The 24,927-nt window shown below is 39.5% G+C and overlaps 1 protein-coding gene across 9 annotated transcripts in view; it reads left to right on the top strand.

Annotated features, from left to right (window-relative positions):
* Positions 1-24,927, top strand: part of LOC108712537 (protein bicaudal D homolog 1) — a 67,675-nt gene extending 42,748 nt beyond the window's left edge. Inside the window, exons 4-9 of one of the 9 annotated variants that reach the window (XM_018254763.2) lie at positions 1,481-1,915; positions 3,720-4,799; positions 5,009-5,160; positions 8,524-8,731; positions 21,677-21,749; positions 24,298-24,927. In XM_018254763.2, the coding sequence (XP_018110252.1) occupies positions 1,481-1,915; positions 3,720-4,799; positions 5,009-5,160; positions 8,524-8,731; positions 21,677-21,721 (1,920 nt within the window). In that variant the 3' untranslated portion in view covers positions 21,722-21,749; positions 24,298-24,927. The other 8 variants (XM_041587869.1, XM_041587868.1, XM_041587870.1 and 5 more) reach the window with 8 other exon arrangements.

Here is a 24,927-nt window from a genome sequence, read left to right as displayed (position 1 = left end):
TTTATCCTCAGGGACCCCCATCCCACCCCCCACAGACCAGCATCCAATTGTGTCTGTAGGGTTAATAATGCCCCTCCCCCTTCTATTGCTTAAACTGATAATTACCCCCCCCCAGTGTTTTATGGTTCAGGCAAGTGGCTTCATCTCACCTGTTTGTGTGTCTAACCCTTGTCACTATTCTCCTTACCTTTATGGCATTTGGACTGTGTTTATTCTTAGGTCCAAAGGTTTTAATTAGTTAATTCATCAGTGACCCTGGGAATCCCCTTCTGTGTAATTTAAGGAGGAAAACATATGGAGGGTTGTCTTATAAATAACAAAGTCCAAACAGTGTTTCAAATCCAGTGGCGACTGTTTGGAACACAACAGGGACCTATGGAGCAAGTTTAAAAAACCCTGTCTCGTGAGGACTGCGTTGAGCGTTTAATGGGTTCCTGACCCAATTCAGGATGTGGCCTTGACCCCATACATAGTCCTGTAAGCTCCAAATCAGTCTGGAGTGGCCCAGTTGGTGTCCATCATCAGCCTGTATAGGGCCAGCCAAAGAGCACTGCTTGAAGGAAATGTCAACTTTTTAAATTAATGTTTAAATTGATCTTCATGTTAAAGGATAAGTAAACCTTTAAAATAACTCAGTGTAAAATTGATGAGGGGGTTATTCTAAAATCTTTTGTAATTTACATTGATTATTTATTTTCTTTTTATCCCAAGATATTAAGGAATACATGTGCTGTTAATATGAATGAATTTTGTTCCAACAGCGCCACCTGCTGGTCAGTTTCTGATCAGTCTGACCACCAAGTAGTCAAGGAAGTTGTCAGGAGAAAGAAAGAGGCTGATGTTCTTCTGCTTAGGAAAGATGTGAGAAAGGTTTCTAATTGTTTTCCTAAGCAGAATAACATCAGAGCAGCCTCTTTCTTTCTCCTGACAACTTCCTTGACTACTTGGTGGTCAGACTGGTCAGAAACTGACCAGCAGGTGGCGCTGTTGGAACACAATTCATTCATATTAACAGCACATGTATCCCTTAATATCTTGGAATAAAAAGAAAATAAATAATCAATGTAAATTACAAAAGTGTTGAGAAAAGTACTCTCATCAATTTAACTTATCCTTTAAGCTATTACCCTTTTTTTCGCTGTTTTCATACAAAATTTGAAAGAAACCGCACCACTTGCCGTTCATATCGGACAGACTTTAGAAAATGATGTCGCTGGGACAAGGAACGTCTTGTGATGTTGCTCAGAAAATGAAATTAGTGAGCAGTGATGAGTCTTCTGATGTTTCTCTTTTCTAAGCAGTACAAAATATTCTTGGAACTACAGTTTAATGGGGCAGTGTTTTCATATGTTTGCAAATGTCTTGTGGGCTTAGGGGGCCCTGGATGAATGCTGGGCATCAAAGGTAGGGCTTGACCCTGATAACCACAACAATCACCGCTGTAAAGTCCAACTAATCTTCTGCTTCTTCTCCAACTCAGGTAGAATACGAAGGCTTGAAACATGAGATTAAGCGGTTCGAGGAGGAGACGGTGCTGCTCAACAGCCAACTGGAGGACGCTATCCGGTTAAAGGAGATTTCAGAGCATCAGCTGGAAGAGGCCTTAGAAACCCTAAAGAATGAGCGAGAGCAAAAGAACATCTTGCGGAAGGAGCTGGCCCAGTACATCAACATCAACGACAGCATGTACAACAACCACCTGAACCTTACGGTGGATGGACTCAAGTTCTCCGAGGATGGAGAGCCCAACAATGAGGAGAAAATGAATGGTCACATTCATACGCCCCTTGTAAAATTAAATGGGGATTATCGGACTCAGGCAATGAGGAAGGGAGAATCGTTGCACCCTGTTTCGGACCTTTTCAGCGAGCTGAATATTTCTGAAATGCAGAAGCTAAAGCAGCAGCTCATTCAGGTACCTTAATGTTATTCTATTAGAGTGTCCACTGTTTGATGTATCACTTTGGGGGGCAATTACTCTATTTACTCCTGAATTCATTGTTGTTCATGTTTTATGTCGCTTAATATCAAGGGCGGTGAAAGTATTTTCCCAGGCACCCTATAATAACCTCACTATAGCCCCAGTCAACTTGAGACTTGGTTGAACCATGGTTGGAAGAACTTATGGAAAAATTTAGGAAGAACCGACCAACCCTTCTGGCTGCCCAATGCCTTCCTCCCTCAAACACCAAAGGAAGCCACTGGTTGACTTGACTTTTGATCCCCCAAATTCTCAACCAAGATGCTTGCATGCGCAGCAACGGTTGACTAGAGTTGCAGAAAGGATCCAAAGTAGCTGACCACCTTGTTTGATGTGTTCTTTTAAATCTTCCCTGTTTTGTGATCACATGACTCAATGGATCAGATTATACTGGGATGTATTGCAGATAAAGCAAGCAGTAGAGTCCTGGACTTCTGGGAAGGCCCTGGAGAAGGGGTGAATTGACAAGAAATATTTCAAGGGATGTTACATTCCCATGCCAACTTTTGGGAAGTATAGATATGATAGATACACCTTAATTAGTTGAGCTGATGCGTCCAAGGTTATTGTACAGATTCCAAGAAAACAAAACTAGGTTCTGGCACCTAACTATAAGACATGAGCTCTATAATGTGGTCCTATTGTTCTAATTAACACTACAACCCTCCCATAGCATAGGTGTTTGACCCATTTCTGGTTTTTGCAGTAGATCAGTGAAGCAGAAGAATATTCAAAGGTTCAATCAATTCTCGTTATATTCTTTGATGTCACAGTTCTCAGATTTCTTTGGTGGGTAAGAAAAACCAAGGTCACTAATGTCAACCAGAAATACTGACAGTAGGAGAGACTGGAAGAATGTTATGTTATGTTCAAAATGTTAATTGGCAGCCTTTGAATTTATCTCCAATTAAGATATACATTTAAATGTGTATTAAACTTTGCACCATCCTGGTTTAGTCTGGGAAGACGTAGCAGTGGAAAAATTGCCCATTTATCTTGGCATCTCCGTTGGCCAACTAGAAGGTGCCCAACACGTCACAGATGCTTTGCATGTGTGATATTTATTTACTCCAACCTACCAGGTCCGTCAGACCACTGGCTCCTTTCCCTTTAAGCTTCTATTGATTTTATTTTGCTGACAAAAGCAAAAGAATTCATGTTTACGGCCCTCACCTTGTGGTCGTCACTTGAGAGGTGGAGGAATTGATTTTTTTTCTCTATAAAGGTAATGCACAGAGGGAGCTATAAATATAACTGTAGGGAGGATGGCGCTTCCAGTAGATCAGGAGGGTTTCTGGAAGCTTCTTTAACCTCATATGACTTCTTTTACAATGTCATTGTGTCAGCTCAGTATCTTAAAGTGCGGTGGTTAATTGAACGGAAAGGGCCGTGGGCAGTTAAGACCCAAAAACCATCCATGTGTCCAACCAATAAGTTTTGGACTGTTTGGTGCAACACTATAGACCAGGGGTGACCAAGTAAACCCTAGTAAACCACATTCAAATTTAAAAAGAGTTGGGGAGTTGGGGGATGTCAAATAAAGACTATAATCTGGTAGCCCTGTGGACTGGCAACCTACAAGATGCTGTGTTTGGCCATAAACCTCTTTTTTTTGCCACCAAAACTGATATGTAACTTCTTTAGGTTGGCTTGCTTGAACACCATGACGTTTCTTCTGAGTCTATGAATACTGTGACATGGTAAAAACATAAGAGAAACCCTACTGTTTCTTTTGCAGGTGGAACGGGAAAAAGCCCTTTTGCTAACAAACCTACAAGAATCACAAACTCAGCTGGAGCATACAAAGGGAGCCTTAACAGAACAGCACGAGCAGGTTCATAGCCTTACCGAGCATGTCAATGCCATGAGAAAGCTTCACAGCATAGAGCTGGACTCTGAGAAGCCTAAAGTCTCTGGCGAGGAGAACAACGATTACGAGGTGGATATCAATGGGTTGGAGATCTTAGAATGCAAGTACAAAGTGGCAGTAACGGAGGTGATTGACCTCAAAGCTGAAATCAAAGCCTTAAAAGAGAAATATAATAAACATATAGAAACCTACACAGAGGAACGGTCGAAGTTGGACTCAAGGATCCAGATGTATGATGAGCAGGTAGGGGGCCTGGAACAAGCCAGTAAGGAGAGCAGTGAGAAGGTCATATTGATGGAGAAAGAACTTCACATAATGACTGCAATTGCAAACGAGACCCGTAACATGCTTAATACTGCTCAGGATGAGCTGGTGACCTTTAGTGAAGAGTTGGCTCAACTCTATCATCATGTATGTCTGTGTAACAATGAAACGCCAAATAGAGTTATGCTGGACTACTATAGACAAACTAAAGTCACCCGTAGTGGAAGTTTGAAAGGTCCTGATGATCCCAGGGGTCTTCTGTCACCAAGGTTGGTCAGGAGGGGCATAGCATCTCCTGTGGAATTAAGAAGTCCATGTGAACCTGGTCCTAAAGAAACCATGGAATCTAGCAAAGTTCAAAGCCCACTAAACTCTAATAAAGTGTCTCCTATTATCACAGCCCCACCTTCCTCCCCAGTGTCAGACGCTAGTGACATTCGCAAAGAGCCAATGAACATCTATAACCTTAATGCTATTATCAGGGATCAAATTAAACACCTACAAAAGGCAGTGGACAAGTCTTTGCAGCTGTCACGCCAACGTGCGGCGGCTCGGGAGCTTGTAGCCATGATCGATAAAGACAAGGAGGCCTTAATGGAGGAGATTCTCAAGCTAAAGTCTTTGCTGAGCACCAAGAGAGAACAGATAGCCACCCTCCGAGCCATACTGAAGGCCAACAAGCAGGTAAACAGCTTTGTCCTGAATGGGGCAGTTTTGCATACAGCAAACTCAAAGCAATGGCACACATAGAATTCCAAGGAGTTTATCCATTGTCCATTTAAGGGGTGATAAAGGGACGATCTACATATTCCTTACAGCCCATAGGTCCATTTAGACTGTTAATTCTCAAACCCATACATCATGTCCAGCATCACTGCTACCTCTCTTTCTAGACTGCAGAAGTTGCACTCGCGAACCTCAAGAACAAGTACGAGAATGAAAAAACCATGGTGACCGAAACGATGACCAAACTGAGGAACGAACTTAAGGCACTTAAAGAAGATGCGGCCACATTCTCATCATTACGAGCTATGTTTGCTACCAGGTAAAAAACATATTTAGTACCCTCCCCGACCACAGATTAGCTAGTTTGTATAATTTTTAGCTCTGGATTTCATAGTTTTTTTTGTTAAAGCCCCCCTTTGAGGTGCAATATTTGGTCCAATCACCCCTCCCCATAATAACCTTATAGATATATAGAAACATTTGGTTAAAAGTCACCCTGCAATAATTCCAGGGGTACAAAGGTTACAAATAAGCACTCACCCCAAATATCCCCCCTAACTGGCCTTCAGACTGGGCCCCCTTAGCTCATAACAAGGTTACAGATATATAGAAACATTGGGGTGTCACCCTGCTATAGTTCCAGGGGTACCAAGGTTACAAATAAGCACTCACCCCAAATCTCCCCCCTAACTGGCCTTCAGACTGGGCCCCCTTAGCTCATAACAAGGTTACAGATATATAGAAACATTGGGGTGTCACCCTGCTATAGTTCCAGGGGTACCCAGGGTACAGATAAGCACTCACCCCAAATCTCCCCCTAACTGGCCTTCAGGCTGGGCCCCCTTAGCTCATAACAAGGTTACAGATATATAGAAACATTGGGGTGTCACCCTGCTATACTTCCAGGGGTACCCAGGGCACAAATAAACACTCACCCCAAATCTCCCCCTAACTGACCTTCAGACTGGGCCCCCTTAGCTCATAACAAGGTTACAGATATATAGAAACATTGGGGTGTCATCCTGCTATAGTTCCAGGGGTACCCAGGGCACAAATAAGCACTCACCCCAAATCTCCCCCTAACTGGCCTTCAGACTGGGCCCCCTTAGTTCATAACAAGGCTACAGATATATAGAAACATTGGGGTAACAGTCACCCTGCTATAGTTCCAGGGGTACCCAGGGCACAAATAAGCTCTCACCCCAAATCTCCCCCTAACTGGCCTTCAGGCTGGGCTGCAATATCTCATAACAAGGTTACAGATATATAGAAACATTGGGGTAATAGTCACCCAGCTATAGTTCCAGGGGTACCCAGGGTACAAATAAGCACTCACCCCAAATCTCCCCCTAACTGGCCTTCAGGCTGGGTTCCCTTAGCTCATAACAAGGTTACAGATATATAGAAACATTGGGGTAACAGGCACCCTGCTATAGTTCCAGGGGTACCCAGGGCACAAATAAGCACTCACCCCAAATCTCCCCCTAACTAGACTTCTGATTTTTATTTGGGCCAAGCCCTTTAACAGTTAAAGCATTACATCCATTCTCAGAACTGTTCAAATCTTTACCCTGATAAGAAATGCGGGTGTGCGATACAAACAACACCCTTTGCAGTAGAGCAGGAAAAATACAATTATTCCATGAAAACTGCCTTGTCATTGTCACAGTCATGGGTGTTTTTGGTAGATAAGAAAGGGTATGTTTTTGCAGTTTTTGAAGCCTTTCCCTAAGGAAAATGTAACCCATTTACTGGCTGGAATTTCTTTTAGTGGCCAGGATTCCTGTGAAGTGTTTTGCATTAGATCTAGAAAGAAAGAATGTGAATAATGGATATGTGTTGGCTATCACTGCTAAGCACTGTTCCATCAAGATACATTATTTATGTCCTAAAGTATAAAACCCTTTAAACTCTATAATTAATGCTGAAAGCTCTTTCTGGTGGGTGAGAACACTACATAATGGCATTCTGTTAGGGTTTGTTGGATGGTGGTTTCCCAATTTCTTACAATAAACCAGTGATACACCACATACCTAGCCATGAAGGTCACATCCCATCTTCACTACCATTCCCTACCATAAAGTACTCTATATACTGGTAATACTGAAATGATAATCCCGCATTCAGTCCTTTCCAAGGAACTACCTTGCCACAGCTGGTTCCCAGTTAAAGAACTGTCCTTGGGCTCACTAATGCCTATCAGAAGACCTTCAGACGATCTGGTAGACCAGGCCAACAACATCCTAGTTGTATTTCCTTTTTATTAAGTCCCTCAAGTCCATATGGATAGTGTTTCTCCAAAATGCCCTGTCTTCAATGTCAAACTATGACTGTTGTTTCTATCTTTTTTTGCTGGTTGTCCTCTTTTTACCTTTAAAGGATAAGTAAACCTTTACAATAAATGAATGTAAAATTGATGAGAGTGCTATTTTAAGAACTTTTGTCATTTACATTCATTATTTATTTTCTTTTTATTCCAAGATATTAAGGGATACATGTGCTGTTAATATGAATGAATTTTGTTCCAACAGAGCCACCTGCTGGTCAGCTTCTGACCTGTCTGACCACCAAGTAGTCAAGGAAGTTGTCAGGAGAAAGAAAGAGGCTGCTCTGATGTTCTTCTGCTTAGGAAAGATGTGAGAAAGGTTTCTAATTGTTTTCCTAAGCAGAAGAACATCAGCCTCTTTCTTTCTCTTGACAACTTCCTTGACTACTTGGTGGTCAGACAGGTCAGAAACTGACCAGCAGGCGGCGTTGTTGGAACAAAATTCATTCATATTAACAGCACATGTATCCCTTAATATCTTGGAATAAAAAGAAAATAAATAATGAATATAATTGACAAAATAGCTTAGAATAGCCCCCTCATCAATTTTACATTCACTTATTTTAAAGGTTTACTTATCCTTTAAAAATAGTTGTCTTTCCCTATAATTGATGTCTTCTAATAATGTGCCATATTCAGTTCCATGACAAAAATATATCTCATGAAAACTCAATAGAAGTCTACAAGGCAATAAGGAACTCATTCAGTAGATACGTTTTTGTCATCTCATTGAATCTGGCCCATTAGGGTTTTGGAGGAACTAGGGGGATGTTTGGAAGTTACAAGGCTAGACTAGAATTTGGAACCCCAGACTTAGGCCCAAACCCTAAGGAAACATTGATGAGTAGTGGGGTAACAACTATTGAAAGATAATGTCATAAGCTATAATAGGAAGCATGAGTTCCTAACCCCATGTACACACTGCCCTTAAGTCTTCTGACCCCTTAAAGAAATCCTCAATGTTGATTTAGACAGGGAATTTCTATACAGTATGTGCAGAACCACAAGCCTTAGCCAAGCTCATTGATTAGCCAGAGGAACACCAGTGGCAGCCAATAGCAGATCGATTCTTCTGTCTTCAGTATATTCTTGCACAACGTTTTTCATAGTAAGATATTTATACCCCTGGGCATTTAATCAATTCCTGCCCTTATTTAATTGTGTCTCCTTAATCGCATCTTGATGACTTTATTAACTTGTCATATGATTTGATTGTTTCAGTAAAGGTCATGGCCTTCTTGCTAATATTTTCCTGATGCCCCCATTAGGGCTTTATTGATTGGACGTCTTTCTGTAAATGCGCTGACCCAATAAAATGTCACCAAATGTGTCATTTTTCCTCTTGGGCATGTGCAGGTGTGACGAATATGTGACCCAGCTGGATGAGATGCAGAGACAGTTGGCTGCTGCCGAAGATGAGAAGAAGACATTGAACTCTTTGTTACGGATGGCCATCCAGCAGAAGCTGGCGCTAACACAGAGGCTGGAAGATCTAGAGTTTGACCATGAACAGTCTTGGCGCACCAAAGGCAAGCTGGGGAAAACCAAGATCGGCAGCCCCAAAGTAAGTGCAGCGCTGTCAGCCATTGGGAGATTTGTAGAAACTCAGATACCTAACCAGATGCCCCATCTCCCAAACACCCCCATCAGTGGCACAGTCAAGATGAGGGATCAGTCTGATCAAAGGACACCACCAGGGGAGAATAGTTGATGGGATTATGATGGAGAATATGTCTGTAGGGTCCTCATTGTTGACTTTTGGGATTTGACGTCCCTGCTATAACTGCATTACATATCTCCCACTACTTGTTATGGTTTCTATTATATGTATGTCTTGTATAACAGGACTTTGTGTTTATTTTGTGCAGTGGAACAAGCATGAGCTATAGGGGCGGTGTGTGTGAGAGCAGGAGGGTGGTACTGCAGCAATTACACAACACAAATACATAAATATCAACTGTATTGCTGAACAATCAGACTCTTGTGCTGAGTGACCCTCACCGTTGAGTATTATGGCTTGTTATTGAAAAAATGGTAATAAAAGTGCTAACATAATAATTTATTAATGTACATTAAAAACCCACCAGTTAAACATTTCACAGTTACATGTTTAAACACAATACTGAATAGGATGTGTGCAAAAACTTATGGTGTGTGCTTATTGTGGGTATATAGTGCCTTGGACAAGGTGTGAGGGTCCATCTAAAGATGAGTAACTAGGCTCCAAAGAGGTTGTGGCAGGGAGAATGGAAGATATAGGGTATAGTGGAGCAAGATCATGATGGTATAGAAAGATGGGAGACAGAAGAAAAAAGACACAGAGAAGGGCAAGAGGGTGGCAGTAGGACAAGATGGAGACAGTAGGACAAGATGGAGACAGTAGGGCAAGATGGAGACAGTAGGACAAGATGGAGACTGCTGGGTGGGATGGAGACAGTAGGGCAAGATGGAAACAGTAGGATAGGATGGAGAGAGTAGGGCAAGATGGAGACAGTAGGACAAGATGGAGACAGTAAGGCAAGATGGAAACAGTAAGGCAAGATGGAAACAGTAGGATAAGATGGAGACAGTAGGGCAAGATGGCGACAGTAGGGCAAGATGGAGACAGTAGGATAAGATGGAGACAGTAGGGCAAGAGGGAGACAGTAGGATAAGATGGAGACAGTAGGACAAGATGGAGACAGTAGGACAAGATGGAGACAGTAGGATAAGATGGAGACAGTAGGATAAGATGGAAACAGTAGAGCAAGATGGAGACAGTAAGGCAAGATGGAGACAGTAAGGCAAGATGGAGACTTTAGGACAAGTTGGAGACTGCTGGGAAATGTGGAGACACTAAGGTTAAACGGTGAGAGTAGGACAACATGAAGAATGCAGTACAAGATTATAAATATGTAGATATGAAGACATTAGAGCAAGATGGAGACAGTATAGCAAGATGGAGACAAGAGAGCAAGATATACACAACACGGCAAGATGGAGAGGAGAGCGACATAAACACAGTAGAGCAAGATGGAGACAGTAGGACATTTGGAGAATGCTTGACAAGATGATGACAGTAGAACAAAATGGAGACAGTAGGGCAAGATAGAGACAGTAGGACAAGATGGAGGCAGTAGAGCAAGATGGAGACTGCTGGAAAAGATGGAGACAGTAGGACAAGATGGAGACAGTAGAGCAAGATGGAGACAGTAGGACAAGATGGAGACAGTAGAGCAAGATGGAGACAATGTGAATTGGACACAGTAGGACAAATAGTGACAGTAGTGCAGGTTGCAGAAAATGAAAAAAAAGATGGTGACAAAAAGGGAAGGGGACAGTATGGCAAATGTACCACAAATGTATTTGCCAGATGGAGATGACAGAACATATAGACAGTAGGACAAGCCACTGTAAGTTGCCACTGATTAAACCAACCCTGAATTTGTTCAGTGTGTCACACAATGTTGGCAGTAAACAAAAGCAGAAGTTGGCATATATTTTCTAAATAGTCATACTTTGTATGGTTTATATCACAGAGCTGCTAAATATTTTTTAGGATAAGTTCATATATATAAGTTCACATATATACTCACGACAAGCTAACCCCTCCCCTCCAGTGACATCAGAGATGGGCGGGTCAGGAACAAGTATATAAGTAATTGCAGTGCATTGAGCCAGTCTGGGTTTGGATTTGGAGAGGGCAGGTTAGGATCGGCATCACTAGTATTCTGTTCTTATAAGTAAAGTTGATGCCAGATGCAGCACCATGACTTGGTGCACAGATAGAAATATTACATGTAGGGATGGACTGAATTCATAATTTTTGGCCGAATCCTGTTCCCAAACCTTAACCCATATTTCCATTTACTGGAATTTGAAAATAATTAAAAATGGCAAGAAAAAATGGAGCTGTAAAGTCATGACCTTAATGGTTCAGACCATAGTAGTGTAGTCGTACTATATAAATGCTCTACTTGCTCCACCCATGATCAACCTTCCACAAACTCACCCACACTGCCATACCTTAGGGCCCAAAGGGGTCTAGTGTATTTGCATTGGGACAGAATGTGGGCCGGAGCAAGGTGTAGATTGAGTGGGGGCATAGTGTGTGCAGAACCAGGGTAGGTAGGAAGGGACCAGTTGATCAGTGGGACATGGTCATTAGGGACCTTTCTAATAAATTACTACCTACTAAAAAATTTAAGAAATCAGTATCAGTTTCCAGGAAACCTATAATTCTTCCCCAAAAGACAGTGTTATTTTTGATATTGTGGGTTACCCTCAGCCAGAGATTCCACCATAGTCTTCCTAACAAGGAACCCTGCTTGCCAATGGGAGAAGTTTACTGACTTAATCCACAGCCAATGGAATGAAGAGATGTTTATCATTGGTTGAATTCACATGAAGGGTTAAACATGTAGCTGGATCCAGTCTCCCTTTGTGGAACCACAGTGGACAACCCATGACCCAGGAGACTGTCAGCTGAGACAGATTGGGAAATGAAAAGTGAGAACTGGATTCCTGAAGTGGACAGTGGCAAGAAATGGATTCTTGAAGAACTGAAGAGAATACAGAATTCTTGTTTTTCTCTACTGTGGAAAAGGAAGAAGCACCAGCAATGGAATGAGCTGTCACTTAATCAAATATTCATTATTTAATATTGTTTATGTATTTACTAAGTAAACAAAGTATGATTAGCAGTACTTTGCTCATAGGACATAGTACCAGGAAGTTACAATTTTTAAAAAAAGTGTCAAATGTATTAACTCTATTGTCCTTACTAAGTTTATCCCACTGCTTGAGTTATCAACCCCCTTCCCTCTTGCAAGCTTCCATCAGAGTGTTCCAGTCCCACCCTCTTCTTGAATTACAGACTCCCTTCCCCTCCTGCTGTAATCTTCCATCAGAGCATTCTAGTCCCACCCACTACTTGAGTCACAGACTCCCCTGTAAGCATCTAACAGAGTGTTCCAGGCACACGCCTTGCTTGAGTGACATACTCCCTAACCCTCCTGCTCTAAGCTTCCATCAGAGTGTTCTTGTCCCACCCACTGCTTAAATTACAGACTGCTGGCCCCTCCCCCTGTAAGCTTCTATCATAATGTTCTAGTCCCACCCTCTACTTAAGTTACAGACTCCCTATCCCTTCCTTGTAAGCTGCCATCAGGCTGTTCTAGTCCCACCGACTGCTTGAGTCATTGACTCCCTGTCCACCCCTCCCCTTGTAAATTGCCTTCAAATTTGAATATTTACAAGCTGACGTATCTTTCTCCTGTTGTGAAAATGAGTAATGAATTCATGGAGAGGGGGGGTTACTTTAATGGTATTCGGTGGGTTAGAGCAGGAGGGATTTCGGGGATCAAAATGATGTATGTATGTGTTTGGCTAAACTTTTATGCATGCTTAATAAGGGATCAATTGTGAATTTAGCAGCCCTGAAGTGAGTCTTCCCCATTGTTCCTAGGATGACTAGCCATAGCCTTCCTATAGTTGTACTCCCCCTATAGTTGTACTCTTGGGTGATAACCCATTCACTAGATCATTGATCCCCAACCAGTGGCTCGTGAGCAACATAATGCTCACCAACCTCTTGGATTCCTCCCAGTTGCCTTATTTTTCAATTATTGGCTTGGAATCAAAATTTGGTTGCATAAAACCCAGATTTTACTATTAGATTTAGCCACACACATATATATATATATATATACTGTAGAATGACCCACAGTGTAATAATGTGGCAATAGTATGTGTCCAAGCAGATCAGACTCTTTGTTGGATCACAAGGTGGGATTTGACACGATTTTGAGTCTAAAATCATTAACCTCAAGACTTTATACCAAAATCAACCAAATTTAACTCATAATCCTTTGTAAAAATGACAGTTTAGTAAGATGAACCAACGCCAATGCCGTTTGCTTAGAAAGAGAACCTCTAGGAGTGGTACCAGATGGGTTCTGCCAGAGTTAAGGAGACATTAATATCTGTACAAACCCTTCAGCAACCACAAGATCATGGGGGCAAAGAAACTCCTCTTTAAGAGTTCAAGCAACTGCATTTTCAGGCGTCAGGTAGCAGCTATGATGTGAATGCAACGCGGCCCATCTACCAACACCTGGTAATACCTTTGCTGTCTTTGCAGCAGTTCCCAGATGCAAGGAAACCACTTCAGTCGTATTGCACCAGGTTGCCGTTTCAAGTTGATCAGGACAGGACTTCTCTCAGGTCTTCTGCTTCACCGTCATCATCAACAACAACATCCCCCAAGTCCAGTCCAGAGAAATCATCTTCGCTCTACTTCCACCAGTTTCCAATGTCAAGAAGCCTTCGTTCACAATTCAACAGCATGTCTCCATTTCAGACGTCAAGCCAAAGTTTTTTATACAGTTCAGAATCACCTCGTTCCAGGCAACAAAGCAACCTATTGAATTATGCAACGTCATTATCATCACCAACCAGCTCCAGAGACGCACACTCTCTAACTGCCTCAGCCCTCTGTTCCAGGCAAAAAGGTAACAGCTACTCACTCGCTGCAGCCACCAGCAGGTATGGTCAACAGCAGCGGACTAACTACAGTTTCAGTGAAAAAGCACCAGGGCCACCCTACCAGGCAGTAAAGGTCTTCTCCTCAAGGCCATTGACCTCTCCCAGTTACACCACCGATTTCACTGAAACAATTTTTAGTCCTGATACAAATGGTCAAATACAATAGGTGGGTTAAGAGTAATTCCTTCCTAGGGATCCCCACATGTAACACTCAGAGCTCCCAGGATGTAATGGTCTGGTCAGGTTGAGTGATAGAACAAAGTGTTGTATGTGTTATATGTTCTGCTTAAATGATGCTTTGGAAAACTATGTTTTGATGTTGTGGAGGTTTGGAGAGACAGTTTTGGGCCACCCCAAGACAGTGAGCACCTTAGTTTGGTTAGAAAATATTGTAATTAAAAGGAATAGAATGAATTGTGTTTTGTTTGACACCTGGAGAAGTTCAGGTTGTTGGGATCAACATTTTCCTGACATTCAACAGAATATTTTACATTATTAGACATATAATGATGTTATAACAATATATAGCATTATACACGCACAATGTATCTTGTGGAATTATGTATGTTCTATATTTATGGAAAGGAAAGTTGTGTATCTTAAAAAACAGGTATGATGTCAACCAAGTCATGATCATACCAATATATGGTTGGAAATATGTATATTCTCCATGTTCTATCCATGCAGGATAAATGTTTAATAAAAAAATGTCTTTATGCCCATATGAACCTCATAAGAATTTTTTTAAGGATCTGGGTTTTGTCCTCAACCTTCGTTCGATGTTCACTATGATTGATGAAGTCTTCCCCAATAATGGTTATCTGTACAGAAATGTAGAAGTCATACAAAGGGTACATAACATACAGAAAAAGTACAGTGTCCCACTTTCTAATGATACTTATAGTTTTATTAAGATAAGGAGAGTTGAGGGAGAATGCCCTAAGCCATCTTCTCCATTACCTTCAAACCAGCAGCAACATAATTTCATCAAATTGGAATTTGTTAAAATGTTATACTTTATTCTTCTGATCGCTGTAGCTGTTCCTTTAGCCTCAATGTTGTACCCAGGGACTATCAAGTTTTAAACATGAGACTCAGAACCAGTAGTTGCCGGACACTGTGTTGGTTTACAGCTCAGATTCAGGTTGTTCAGTTCATGTTGAAGCTGGTTTGTATACAGTTGTGGCTTATTCATTGGTCAAGATCTTGAGAAGATCTGCTCCCAAAACAGAGAGGGACTTTTGTTGAGTATATGGCCGATTTTATTCTTAGAATCTCACTTTGAGAACATTCCAAGAAACCTTCGATCTTCTAGACGCTTGGTGCACCGCATTATGCCTCCAATAAAGTTATTAGGCCACAATTTCTGGGTTGTTGGGGGTGGGAGTTCTCCCGAAAGAAATTGTTTAGCCAAACATTTACTCTTATCAACAGGACACCTCAGAGGAATAGCTCCTCTCACTTTTACAGCAAACATTCAAACAGGCTGTGGTTTGAAACAGTGGAGGTTGATTCATGATCTGGTGAAGAGAATGATTTACAGTATATGAATGACGCAAGTTGGGTCCATAGTTTTCTTTTTCAACCCGGGTGTATTTGAGACAACTAAGGGGGCAGCTCAGTGTCAGGGCAGATAGTTAGAGTACTGGCATTAGTGTATATTTAATTAAATATATTTTATTCACGGGTCAGAAAACATGCCAGCTACAGTTATATCTTTATCATCCCTTTATTTTACGTTTCTTTCTTTTCCAGCTTCTCTCTTCTTTGTCTTTTTTCCCTATTTTATGACTTTTCTTTGATTTCCTTCCTTTATTTTTTCTTACTATTTTCCTTTCCTATTCCCTTTAATTTATTGGCCTCTATTATTTTTTTTCTTTCTTTTTTTCCTGATTTGTTCTTTTTTGTTCTATTCTTCTTTTTCCCATTTTCTTCTCTCTTATCTCTTGATTTAATTAAATTTTTTTTCTTTTTTGTTCTGTTTCTCTTATTTATATTCTTCATACTCTTTCAATATATAATATAAAGTAATATACATATCAAGGTATAGACCTGTAAATATAACATCATGGGGTAAATTTATCAAAGAGTGAAGTTCCGCCACTAGAGTGAAATTCTGCAGCTCACAATTCATTTCTATGGGATTTTGAAAGGCATATGTATCAATGGGTGAAAGTGAAAGTTCACCCTTTGATAAATACGCCTTTAAAAATCCCATAGAAATGAATGGAAAGTGGCGGAATTTCACTCTAGTGGCGGAACTTCACTATTAACTTCACTCTTTGATAAATATGCCCCCATATATACAACAATCAGGTCCAATTCACTTATAATCACTGTTTATTTTTAAACAGTAGCTTCTGCTTGGATGTATATGTATGTATGTTGTTTGCACCCATTGCCTCCAACCAAATTATGTTTCAGGGACCCACTACCACTCTACTCATGGTGTGTGGGGGGGGGGATCTAAGGGAAAAAATATGGCAGCACCCAAACACATGTTTTAATTTAGAAATTATTTGAATCACAGTTTGAAGCACCTTATGCAAACAGAATGTGGGTGTTGGGTCAATTTTGTAGCCTGAAACACTTAATTACGACATAATTATTAAAATTTTAAAAATAAATTACATTTAAATATAATTTGAATTATATTTTTAGTTTTCTGTGCCAAAAAAACTCTCTTCCAAGGTACCAGACGCCATAGCAGATCTATTTTCGTGATATCAGCAGGTTTACACCTTTATTATTATGAAAAAGTGTCTGTTCTGCTGTGGAAGTGTTTCCTGCTGCTTATCTTTCTAGTTCTGTCACCCCTATCACATTGAGTAATAGAACTGAGCAGAGAAGCCGCAGAAAACATGGCAAGAACTATTACCCTTCATCTGACTAGAGAGGTTTGTAGCAATTTTCAGTAGGCGAGTAGGAGGGAGAGAAGGAATATTAGCTCAGACAGAGAAAAGCAAGATACTTACATGCATTATCTGATCTGTGCAGCTAATTGCATGAAATAATAATGGTAAACAGAGTAAGCACCCAAGAACAGTATCTCTTTAAACGGATTATAAAAAAATGATAAAAATATATTTTCTGTGTTTTTAATGTTCACTGTCTCCTGCTTCATTTCGTCAGTTTGTCTTAATGTTAAAAAAAAACTCAAAGGAGCCAATCAAAAACAAAGATCCATCATTAAGGGGCAGTCTCTTCTGGAACCAAATTCTGAAAAAAAAAATTAACTGTGGCCACTGAGCCATTTCAAATATATGTGGGTGTGTTTTGTTAATAAAATATTTTTATTGGTTTATTGATCCAATTAAAATTGAAACTATATGAGGCTGCCCCTTAAACCCCCAACTGTTTTGCTTTAATCTCTCCAGCTTCCACCATGACAATCAGTAAATGAGATCCACGCTGAATTTGTTTCCCTTACTAGACTCCACTAAGGGATTTGCTGGCTGGTTGACTTTATATTAAGGCGAGAAATTGGACTTAGCCAAAAGACGATGAAGCAGAAGTCATGAAAGGCGATTGTGAGTAGGTGCCAAGTAACTGACTGCAGGAATCTCATTTCAGCTGCCTGTATCCTGGATCTGTTCTCCAGAACGTAAATGAGCTCAGGAAGAATGCGGACCAACCATGGGGGGGATGCTTGAGTTCCACTCAATGGAAACTCTTGGACCTTTAGTAGACGTTTTAAATTGTCCAACACTGGTCGCCTACATGTGCCACTATCTAAATTCCTGTACAGCAGCTTGTTTAATTTATTCTTCACAAAATTTACAAAAAAGGTGCAATTTTTTTGTTGGCCTCACATCAACTTCAAGTAACGGAGAAAATATAAATATTTTTCAATCCGCCATCTGGAAACGTGAAGCCAATTACGTTGATATCAATGGAAAACTGGACACATCCTGCTGATTATATTGACCAGTAACGGGTTTGGGGATAACCGTCACGTGGCTGGAACGGATTTAATATGGCGCCTCACCATGGAGCTAGGGTTTAGTATTAAGCAATTCCATTGGATCACAGCAGATGTGACTGTTTTGTTTATCCAATTGTCTTCTAGAATGTAGCACAAGTCATGATGTAAATACATAAATCAGAATATTGAGAATGGACTGACTGATGGTATTCGGAGAGACTTTTATGAAGCATCAATGTAACCAGAAGGTGCTCACTGATTTTCCAATGTGTTTATTTATTACTATTTATTTTTTTATTTATTTATCTATTGACGGATTCTGTAATATTTCCAGCCTTATTTGGGCTTCTCATTTATGCAAATCTGTTTGAAGTGAAAGATACCTATAGGGCCATGGTTTACTGTAGTGTCACAATGTTACAAGGAGAACATATGGGAATAACTATTAGTACAGTCTATCAGATGGTGGGTGGAGTTAAGATTGTTTGGGATATAATAGGGTGTGGCCTAAACATTGAGGGTGCTGCCTTAAATTTACCAGTTTTAATTAGGCATGGCTGTGAGGCGTAGAAACTAGGAAAGCTTAGCTCATATTTGAAAGAATTTAATTTAGAGTAAATGTAAAATCAATTTAAATTTAATTTAAACTTCATTGAAATGTCATTTTAGTTTAAATATAAATGTAATTTGAAACTTAAATTAGAATTACATTTATTTTAAAATTAATGAAAATGCCTGGGGTCATAAAAACTCGAGGAAAGATTTGAAATAATTGAAGTTAAACTTAAAATGTATATGTTATTTAAACTTAATTTAAATGTAATTCTAGTTTAAATGCTAGTGTAATTTAAACTTAAATTTGACGTAAAATGTACACAATTTAAACAATTAACATACAGTACATTTATTTTAAAACTTAATTTTACATTTAATTGACATTGAATTTAAACTTTTAAAATCAAGTTTATTTTACATTAAATGTAAGTGCCTGGTAGGCATAAAAACTCTAGGAAAGCTTTGCTAATATTTGAAATAAATTCTACTTAATGTCATTTTAATTTTACATTAATTTTAATTTAAACCTAATGTAAATTTGACATTTCATGCAAATGTACACAATGAAACAAAACATTTACTTTAAACTTTTTACTCTTAAATGACATTTCATTTAAACTCAGTCTAAAATGACAATTTGAATAATTTTCATTTCATTTGAATGTAAGGACATTTACATTGAATTTAAATTTGCCTTTTGTTTAAATCAAACCTATATTTAATTTAAAATGATTTATACTTATTGTAAATTTTGAATGTAGAGCATATCCCGAGCACTAAATATTATTTCTCCTTGTATTGGTACATGGGTGTGAGCGGCCATATTGCTTATCTTTAAATTTTGGTGCTCAGACATCAGCAACTGAAACATCCTTTCATAAGGAATACTGTTGCTATCCAGTCTAAGAAAGTGGTCAGGGCTGACCTCACCCAGGAATGCAAAATGGCAGCCCTTACCTCTATGTATAAATAATGTCAATATATCGCCTCCTTTTTCTTTGTCTAATGGAATCCATTGCCTTGACTATTCTATATATATTACAAACCTTAACTCAACCTTATGAGTATTAATGGTAGGGACTGTTAATGTATATTATCCTTCAGTTTGACGCCTGGACTAATAAACGATTCTGAAAACAAATTCTAATTTTCTTTACGAAAAGGATCATCGATATCCCTAAACTGCAAGTGGCTTTTGTTTGTTATTGTTGTGCCTAAAGGAGTTAAACATTTTCTTAGTTATTGGATGAGATGATCAAGCTCCCATTTGAAGTCTAACATTTGGTTGGGTCTCCACTTATTATTTAGGAATATTAAGGAATATTTGAGAATATAAAGTGAAATGAGAGATTAGCCCAAATCTTAACCTAAATTACCTTCTGGCTGGGCCTTCAGGAGCATCTATGAAGGCAATTTCCAAAAATCGCAACCCTGACCCTATGTAAGTCAATAGGAGAGGTCCCTATCCTATTTGGAAGTTTTTGTGGTCTGCGCTGGAATTAGCCCAAAGATCTGACTTTTTTTGGGCAAAAAATCTGAAAAATTCTGACTTTTTGGGAAAAAGCCCCCAAAAAAATCAAGGGGTTCAGGAAAAAAAAACCTCTGAAAAATTGTACAATTCTGGTTTTTGCTCAATTTTATCAAATTTTCCCCTGATCCGATTAAATTGTGTTTTTTTTAATACTAAATAAGGTCAAATCATGGATTCTAGTTTGGTCAGACTATGAAAAAATCTGATAAATTCAGATTTTGATAAATAAGCCCTTAGTATTAAAATATAGGTCAATTTGAATAAACCACTCCCCTCCAATAGTTACCTGGGTATAGAACTGTCATTAGCAATACTGCCTCTGTGTTGCTCTCTTTCCCATGGTCAGACAGGAACCCCCCTAGGTAAGTGAACCCAGTCTCCCCCCGTGTACTTACCCAGGTATAGAGCACCGATTCCTTGTACTTCCTGCTCCTGGGCTGTTCTCTTTCCTATGGTCAGTTGGACATTCTTAGTGGGGTTAATGCTGACCGGTCCTCAGTCTTACCTGAGTGGATAGATCCATTAAACATATTTATTTACAGTCCATCAAAACACAAATTGGTTGGCTGTTTTACTCACTGTTCTCCAGAATAAAAAATGCTGATTCTGCCAACACACGAGCAATGAAGAAAATATGCAGTTATTACTAAAAAATCCCCTCTCCAAATGTGTGTGACTCCCCACATTAAATGTTTAATTTCTTTGAGGAAACTGAGGAAAACTGTCAGTGTGTTTCATATTTAATCAGGCTTTGGCAGCTGAGCATTCTGGGACCTGTAGTTGCTGTAGTTCCAATGCTGATGTTCATTGGACTGTACAGGCAAATGGTGTGTGTGTAAGGATGTGTGTTTGATATATGTGTTGGCTTTGGCTGGTTCGGAGAAGAGTTGGGTTTGGGGGGTGGGTATCACTGTCCTTAGATATTATGGAGCAATGGTTGTTGGCTTCGCTAGGAGTCAAGGCCACTTTGATTTCCAACATTTGTCCAGGTCCCACCTTATCTCACCACAAGGTTGTCCATTCAGCCATAGCTCCAAGAATATGTAGGACCAAAGAGATGTTCACCCAAGTTCTTGCTCTAATTGGTCTTCAAGATGGTCTTGCAGGTTTATCTAGGAGAGCCAATAGGCCTTTTTTCTCAAAAAAAAAAGTCCCTAACTGGCTTTCAGGCTAAACCACTCCTACCAAAGCTCCATATGGTGACCAGCCCCGTAGTTTGATAACGACTAATCTACATGGTCTGTGGGTTTTTAGGAGACAGTCAGCCCCAAAAGAGCAGTAGAAAGGCTGGTAACACAAAGGCCGCTCATAAGAGCATATTTGGTTTGAAATGCACCAGTAGCGGGAGATGCTTTGTGTTATTCTTTTTCAGGGTAGTCTGGTCTCTTTTTCAGGGTTGTCTGGTCCCACCTTATCTCATCACATGGTTGTCCATTCAGCCATAGCTCCAAGAATATCTAGGATCAAAGAGATGTTCATCCAAGTTCTTGCTCTAATTGGCCTTCAAGATGGTCTTGCAGGTTTATCTAGGAGAGCCAATAGGCATTCTCTCAAAAAAAAAAAAAAAAAAAGTCCCTAACTGGCTTTCAGGCTCAAAAAACCCCTACCAAAGCTCCATAGGGTGACCAGCCCCGTAGTTTGATAACGACTAATCTACATGGTGTGTGGGTTTTTACAAGACAGTCAGCCCCAAAAGAGCAGTAGAAAGGCAATACATAGGCCACTCACTAGAGCATCTTTGGGTTGAAATGCACCAGTAGTGGGAGACAGAAAGGTATGTTTTGGGTGCTTCTCCAAAAACTGAAATATATGAGTGGAGAAGACTTCACATGCACCACCAGCCTAAGAGCTCAGGTAGCGTAGCAGATAGCTTGTCCGGTGATACTTGTTACTCTATGTCTTTCTATTTGTATATGACCCTGGTCTACATCATCTCTCTGTATATATATGTCTAATTTATCAGTCTCTTGTAGATTGTCAGCAGTCTGCTGCCTCACCGACACACAGCCCAAAACTAACCCGCCGGCAAGACAGCCGCAGCGCCAGGTAATGCTTTGCAGCACTTTCCCTTTAACCGCATGCCGACATTCCCATTCTGTCCATCAGCTTGCCCCCCCCCCCAAGCTGAATCCTTTGTATAAATCATTAGGCTTGTACTGGACATTTGTTCTGATAAGTAAACACAATGGTGCTGATACAGGCTGGACTGACCAGAATCAGAGAATCAGGAAGGGGTGAGGCTTACTGGAAAGTGGGAGGAGATTTGGCAGGATATGGGTGTGTCTCAGGTGGATTGGTGGTGTGGTTGAAAAGGAATTCAATCAAATTCTCCCTTCCCAGTTACAAACCTTTCCTTTTACCTATCGTTCCAAGAGACAGTGGGCAGAATACATGTTGAGTACAAGCTTTATTTAGTTGGATCATGTTGCCCTTTAATTGCACACCTAGGCTTGCGCTCAGTTATTACATGTCATTAACTTACTAATGGGTCATTGCGTTATTTGGCAAACTTCTCCCTCGCTATCCACCCTCACCATTATCTTTGTTAGAGAACTAACTCTTGTCTTGATGCTGGAAACTACATTTTCCAGAATCCTTTGTTAAGGGAAAAAAACCCTCAAAAACACAGGAGGGGGTTGGAGAATTTGTTGGGGGAGGCAAATAACACCCACTGCCACAGGAATCATCTAATTTTTCATTTGATGAACATTCTGACATAATTCCAGAACTTTTGTGTCAGATTCAGCTAAACACGGACAGTCCGATTTACTCATTTTGGAATTTTTTTCCCAAAACGCAATTGTGAAAAAATATCTTGAATAAGTTCACATTTTTTCCCAATTGTAGGTTAATTTTTCATTTAACTTAAATTGGAAAAACTTGATTGCATTAGTTTTATTTCAATTATTTTTACAAACCTGACTTTTAAATAAAAAAAAAACAAAAAACGTGTGAATTATCTTTAATGTTGGAAAAAAAAAACACCTCCCATTGACTTCTACAGAAGCTCACTAGCTTTCAGTGGCAGATTTTTTTTTTATTTTTAAAAAAGACCTTGTATTTGAAAATATTGCAAATAGCCATTCTTTTACCCCCCAATGTTTAAAATGCAACAAAACTTGAATTGAAATATATTAATATTTGAAATTGCAATTTTGCCACAATGCGAACAACTAGATGGCAAAATAATATACCTGAGTTTCCGCTTTTCAAACTTGAATTTAAAAGATTTTTCAAAGGAAAACATTCAAGATAAAATTCATATTATAGAACCTCAGCAAATAAAATCAGCGGTAGAAAAAAAATGAGATTTTTATTTGTCATCTACCATTTTGTCGGTAATTAAATATGATCACAATTAAACCATTACATTTTTTTAAGTCTTTTTTTTTCCTGTCTCAAAAAATGTGTAAATTTCTAATAAATTTAATTTGAATAAAATTGATAAATTTATACTTTTTTTTATTTTGCAGGATTCTGATTCAGGTTGAACATGGAGGTGGCAATTTGATCATTTTTAATTTTAGCTTTTCTTAAACATGATTTATGGGGAAAAATTGATGGTCATGAAAATCAACTGAACAGTTTTCAAAATTCAACTAAAATAACGTTAAAATAGTTTCGATATAAATAATACACCTCCTGTCGACTTCTATAGAAGGTTGTCAAATTTCTTCATTCAAATATTTCAGATTTTTTTTTTAGAAAATGTGAAAATATTCAGATATGCTATTTTTTCTGAGATGTTCTCCCATTGTGGCAAAAAAACGGGATTTTGAATGTTTAATTCAATCAATATTTGAGGACGCAATCTTGCCACGACGATTGTGGGGGGGGGGGGAAATCTGAACTGTTTCGCTTTGGAAAAAAATTGTGAAATGGGAAAAAATTTGCCAAACACAGCGGGAGTCAAATTGCGCAACACTTTTTCAAACCGTGCAACTTTTTTTTTTTTACTATCCATTATAGTCAATGGGCAATTTTATCTCGGCAACATATTTCAATCATCCTTAATAGTAAATATATTCGAGTACAAGTTTTTTTAACCCAATTTTTATTTTTGTCAATAGTGATGAGCGAATCTGTCCCAAAAAATTAGCGAAACGCATTGAAGTCGATGGGAGTCAAAAATGTTTTATGCAAGACAAATTTTAATGGGCTGGCTCATTTTTTCTCGCTCTGAATGCATTAAATTCAGTGGGCATTTTTCTTCTAGCGACTTTTTTGTCCAAGTGACTTTTTGGTCTTGTCGACTTTTTGGTCTCAGTGACTTTTTCGTCCAAATGCCTTAAAACCAAAGGGCGTTTTTTCTTATGACGACTTTTTTGTCGTGGCGCAGTTTTTATCGAAAAAATTCCCAGATGGCGACATGCAGAAATTTGCCATGAATCCATGCCTGCCAAAAAATTTCGCTCATCGCTATTTGCCAAAGCTAATAGTCTTGAAACTTCATTTAAAATTTCTGTAGACGTCAGAAGGAAGCGCAAATAAAGATTTTTGTTTGTGATTTGTTTTTAACCGCAGTTTAACGTAATTGCAATTTTGTGAGGACAGAAAATGGAATCACAATTTTCCTTCCCCCCCCGTGTTTCAGAGCTAATTTAGTTCTTCAAGAAGAGTCGCCACATTCCAGACCTCCATACGCCGCGATCAACTGTCTCTCAAAACCTCTGCCCAAACCCTAAGTGCCGCATTTCACCAAATTTGGGACTGAAGTTGGGGTTGGACGGACCACAGGACAGCGATGTGGGGCAATTCGCCTTCATGGCGGCAAATGTATGAAGTCAGGGGCTCTCAGACAGAAGTGGATAATCATGAAAACTCGGGCTGGAGATCACGGCGGCAAATATAGTTTCAACTCGGCGGCACCACGGACTGTTCTCTATAATATTTCATCTACGGTGTTCCGGGAATTGAAGCCAATATTCTTGAACTTTGTTAAAATTCCATTTTTGTTTCTAAAAAGTGATCCAATTTCAAGTCGCTTTAAGGATTTGCTTGTGTTTTGTATTCCGGAGGCTTCAAGCTCGATATATTTATTTATTTTTTAATTTTATATCATATTTTGCACTTTTTTTTCGGTTGCTTGTGAACACTTTAGTATCCGTCAGAGACCTGAGGAACCAGAGAAGGAATTTTTTTTTTTTTTTGGGGGGGGTTTCGCTTTGTCATTTGCCAGAATTTGGTGAAATATTTTGCAAGTGAAACTTATTAACGTAAAATA

This window comes from Xenopus laevis, chromosome 3S, assembly GCF_017654675.1.
Source record: "Xenopus laevis strain J_2021 chromosome 3S, Xenopus_laevis_v10.1, whole genome shotgun sequence".
Classification (NCBI taxonomy): domain Eukaryota; kingdom Metazoa; phylum Chordata; class Amphibia; order Anura; family Pipidae; genus Xenopus; species Xenopus laevis.
The sequence above is the reverse complement of the archived record's forward strand: the minus strand, read 5'-3'. Positions and strand labels throughout refer to the sequence as shown.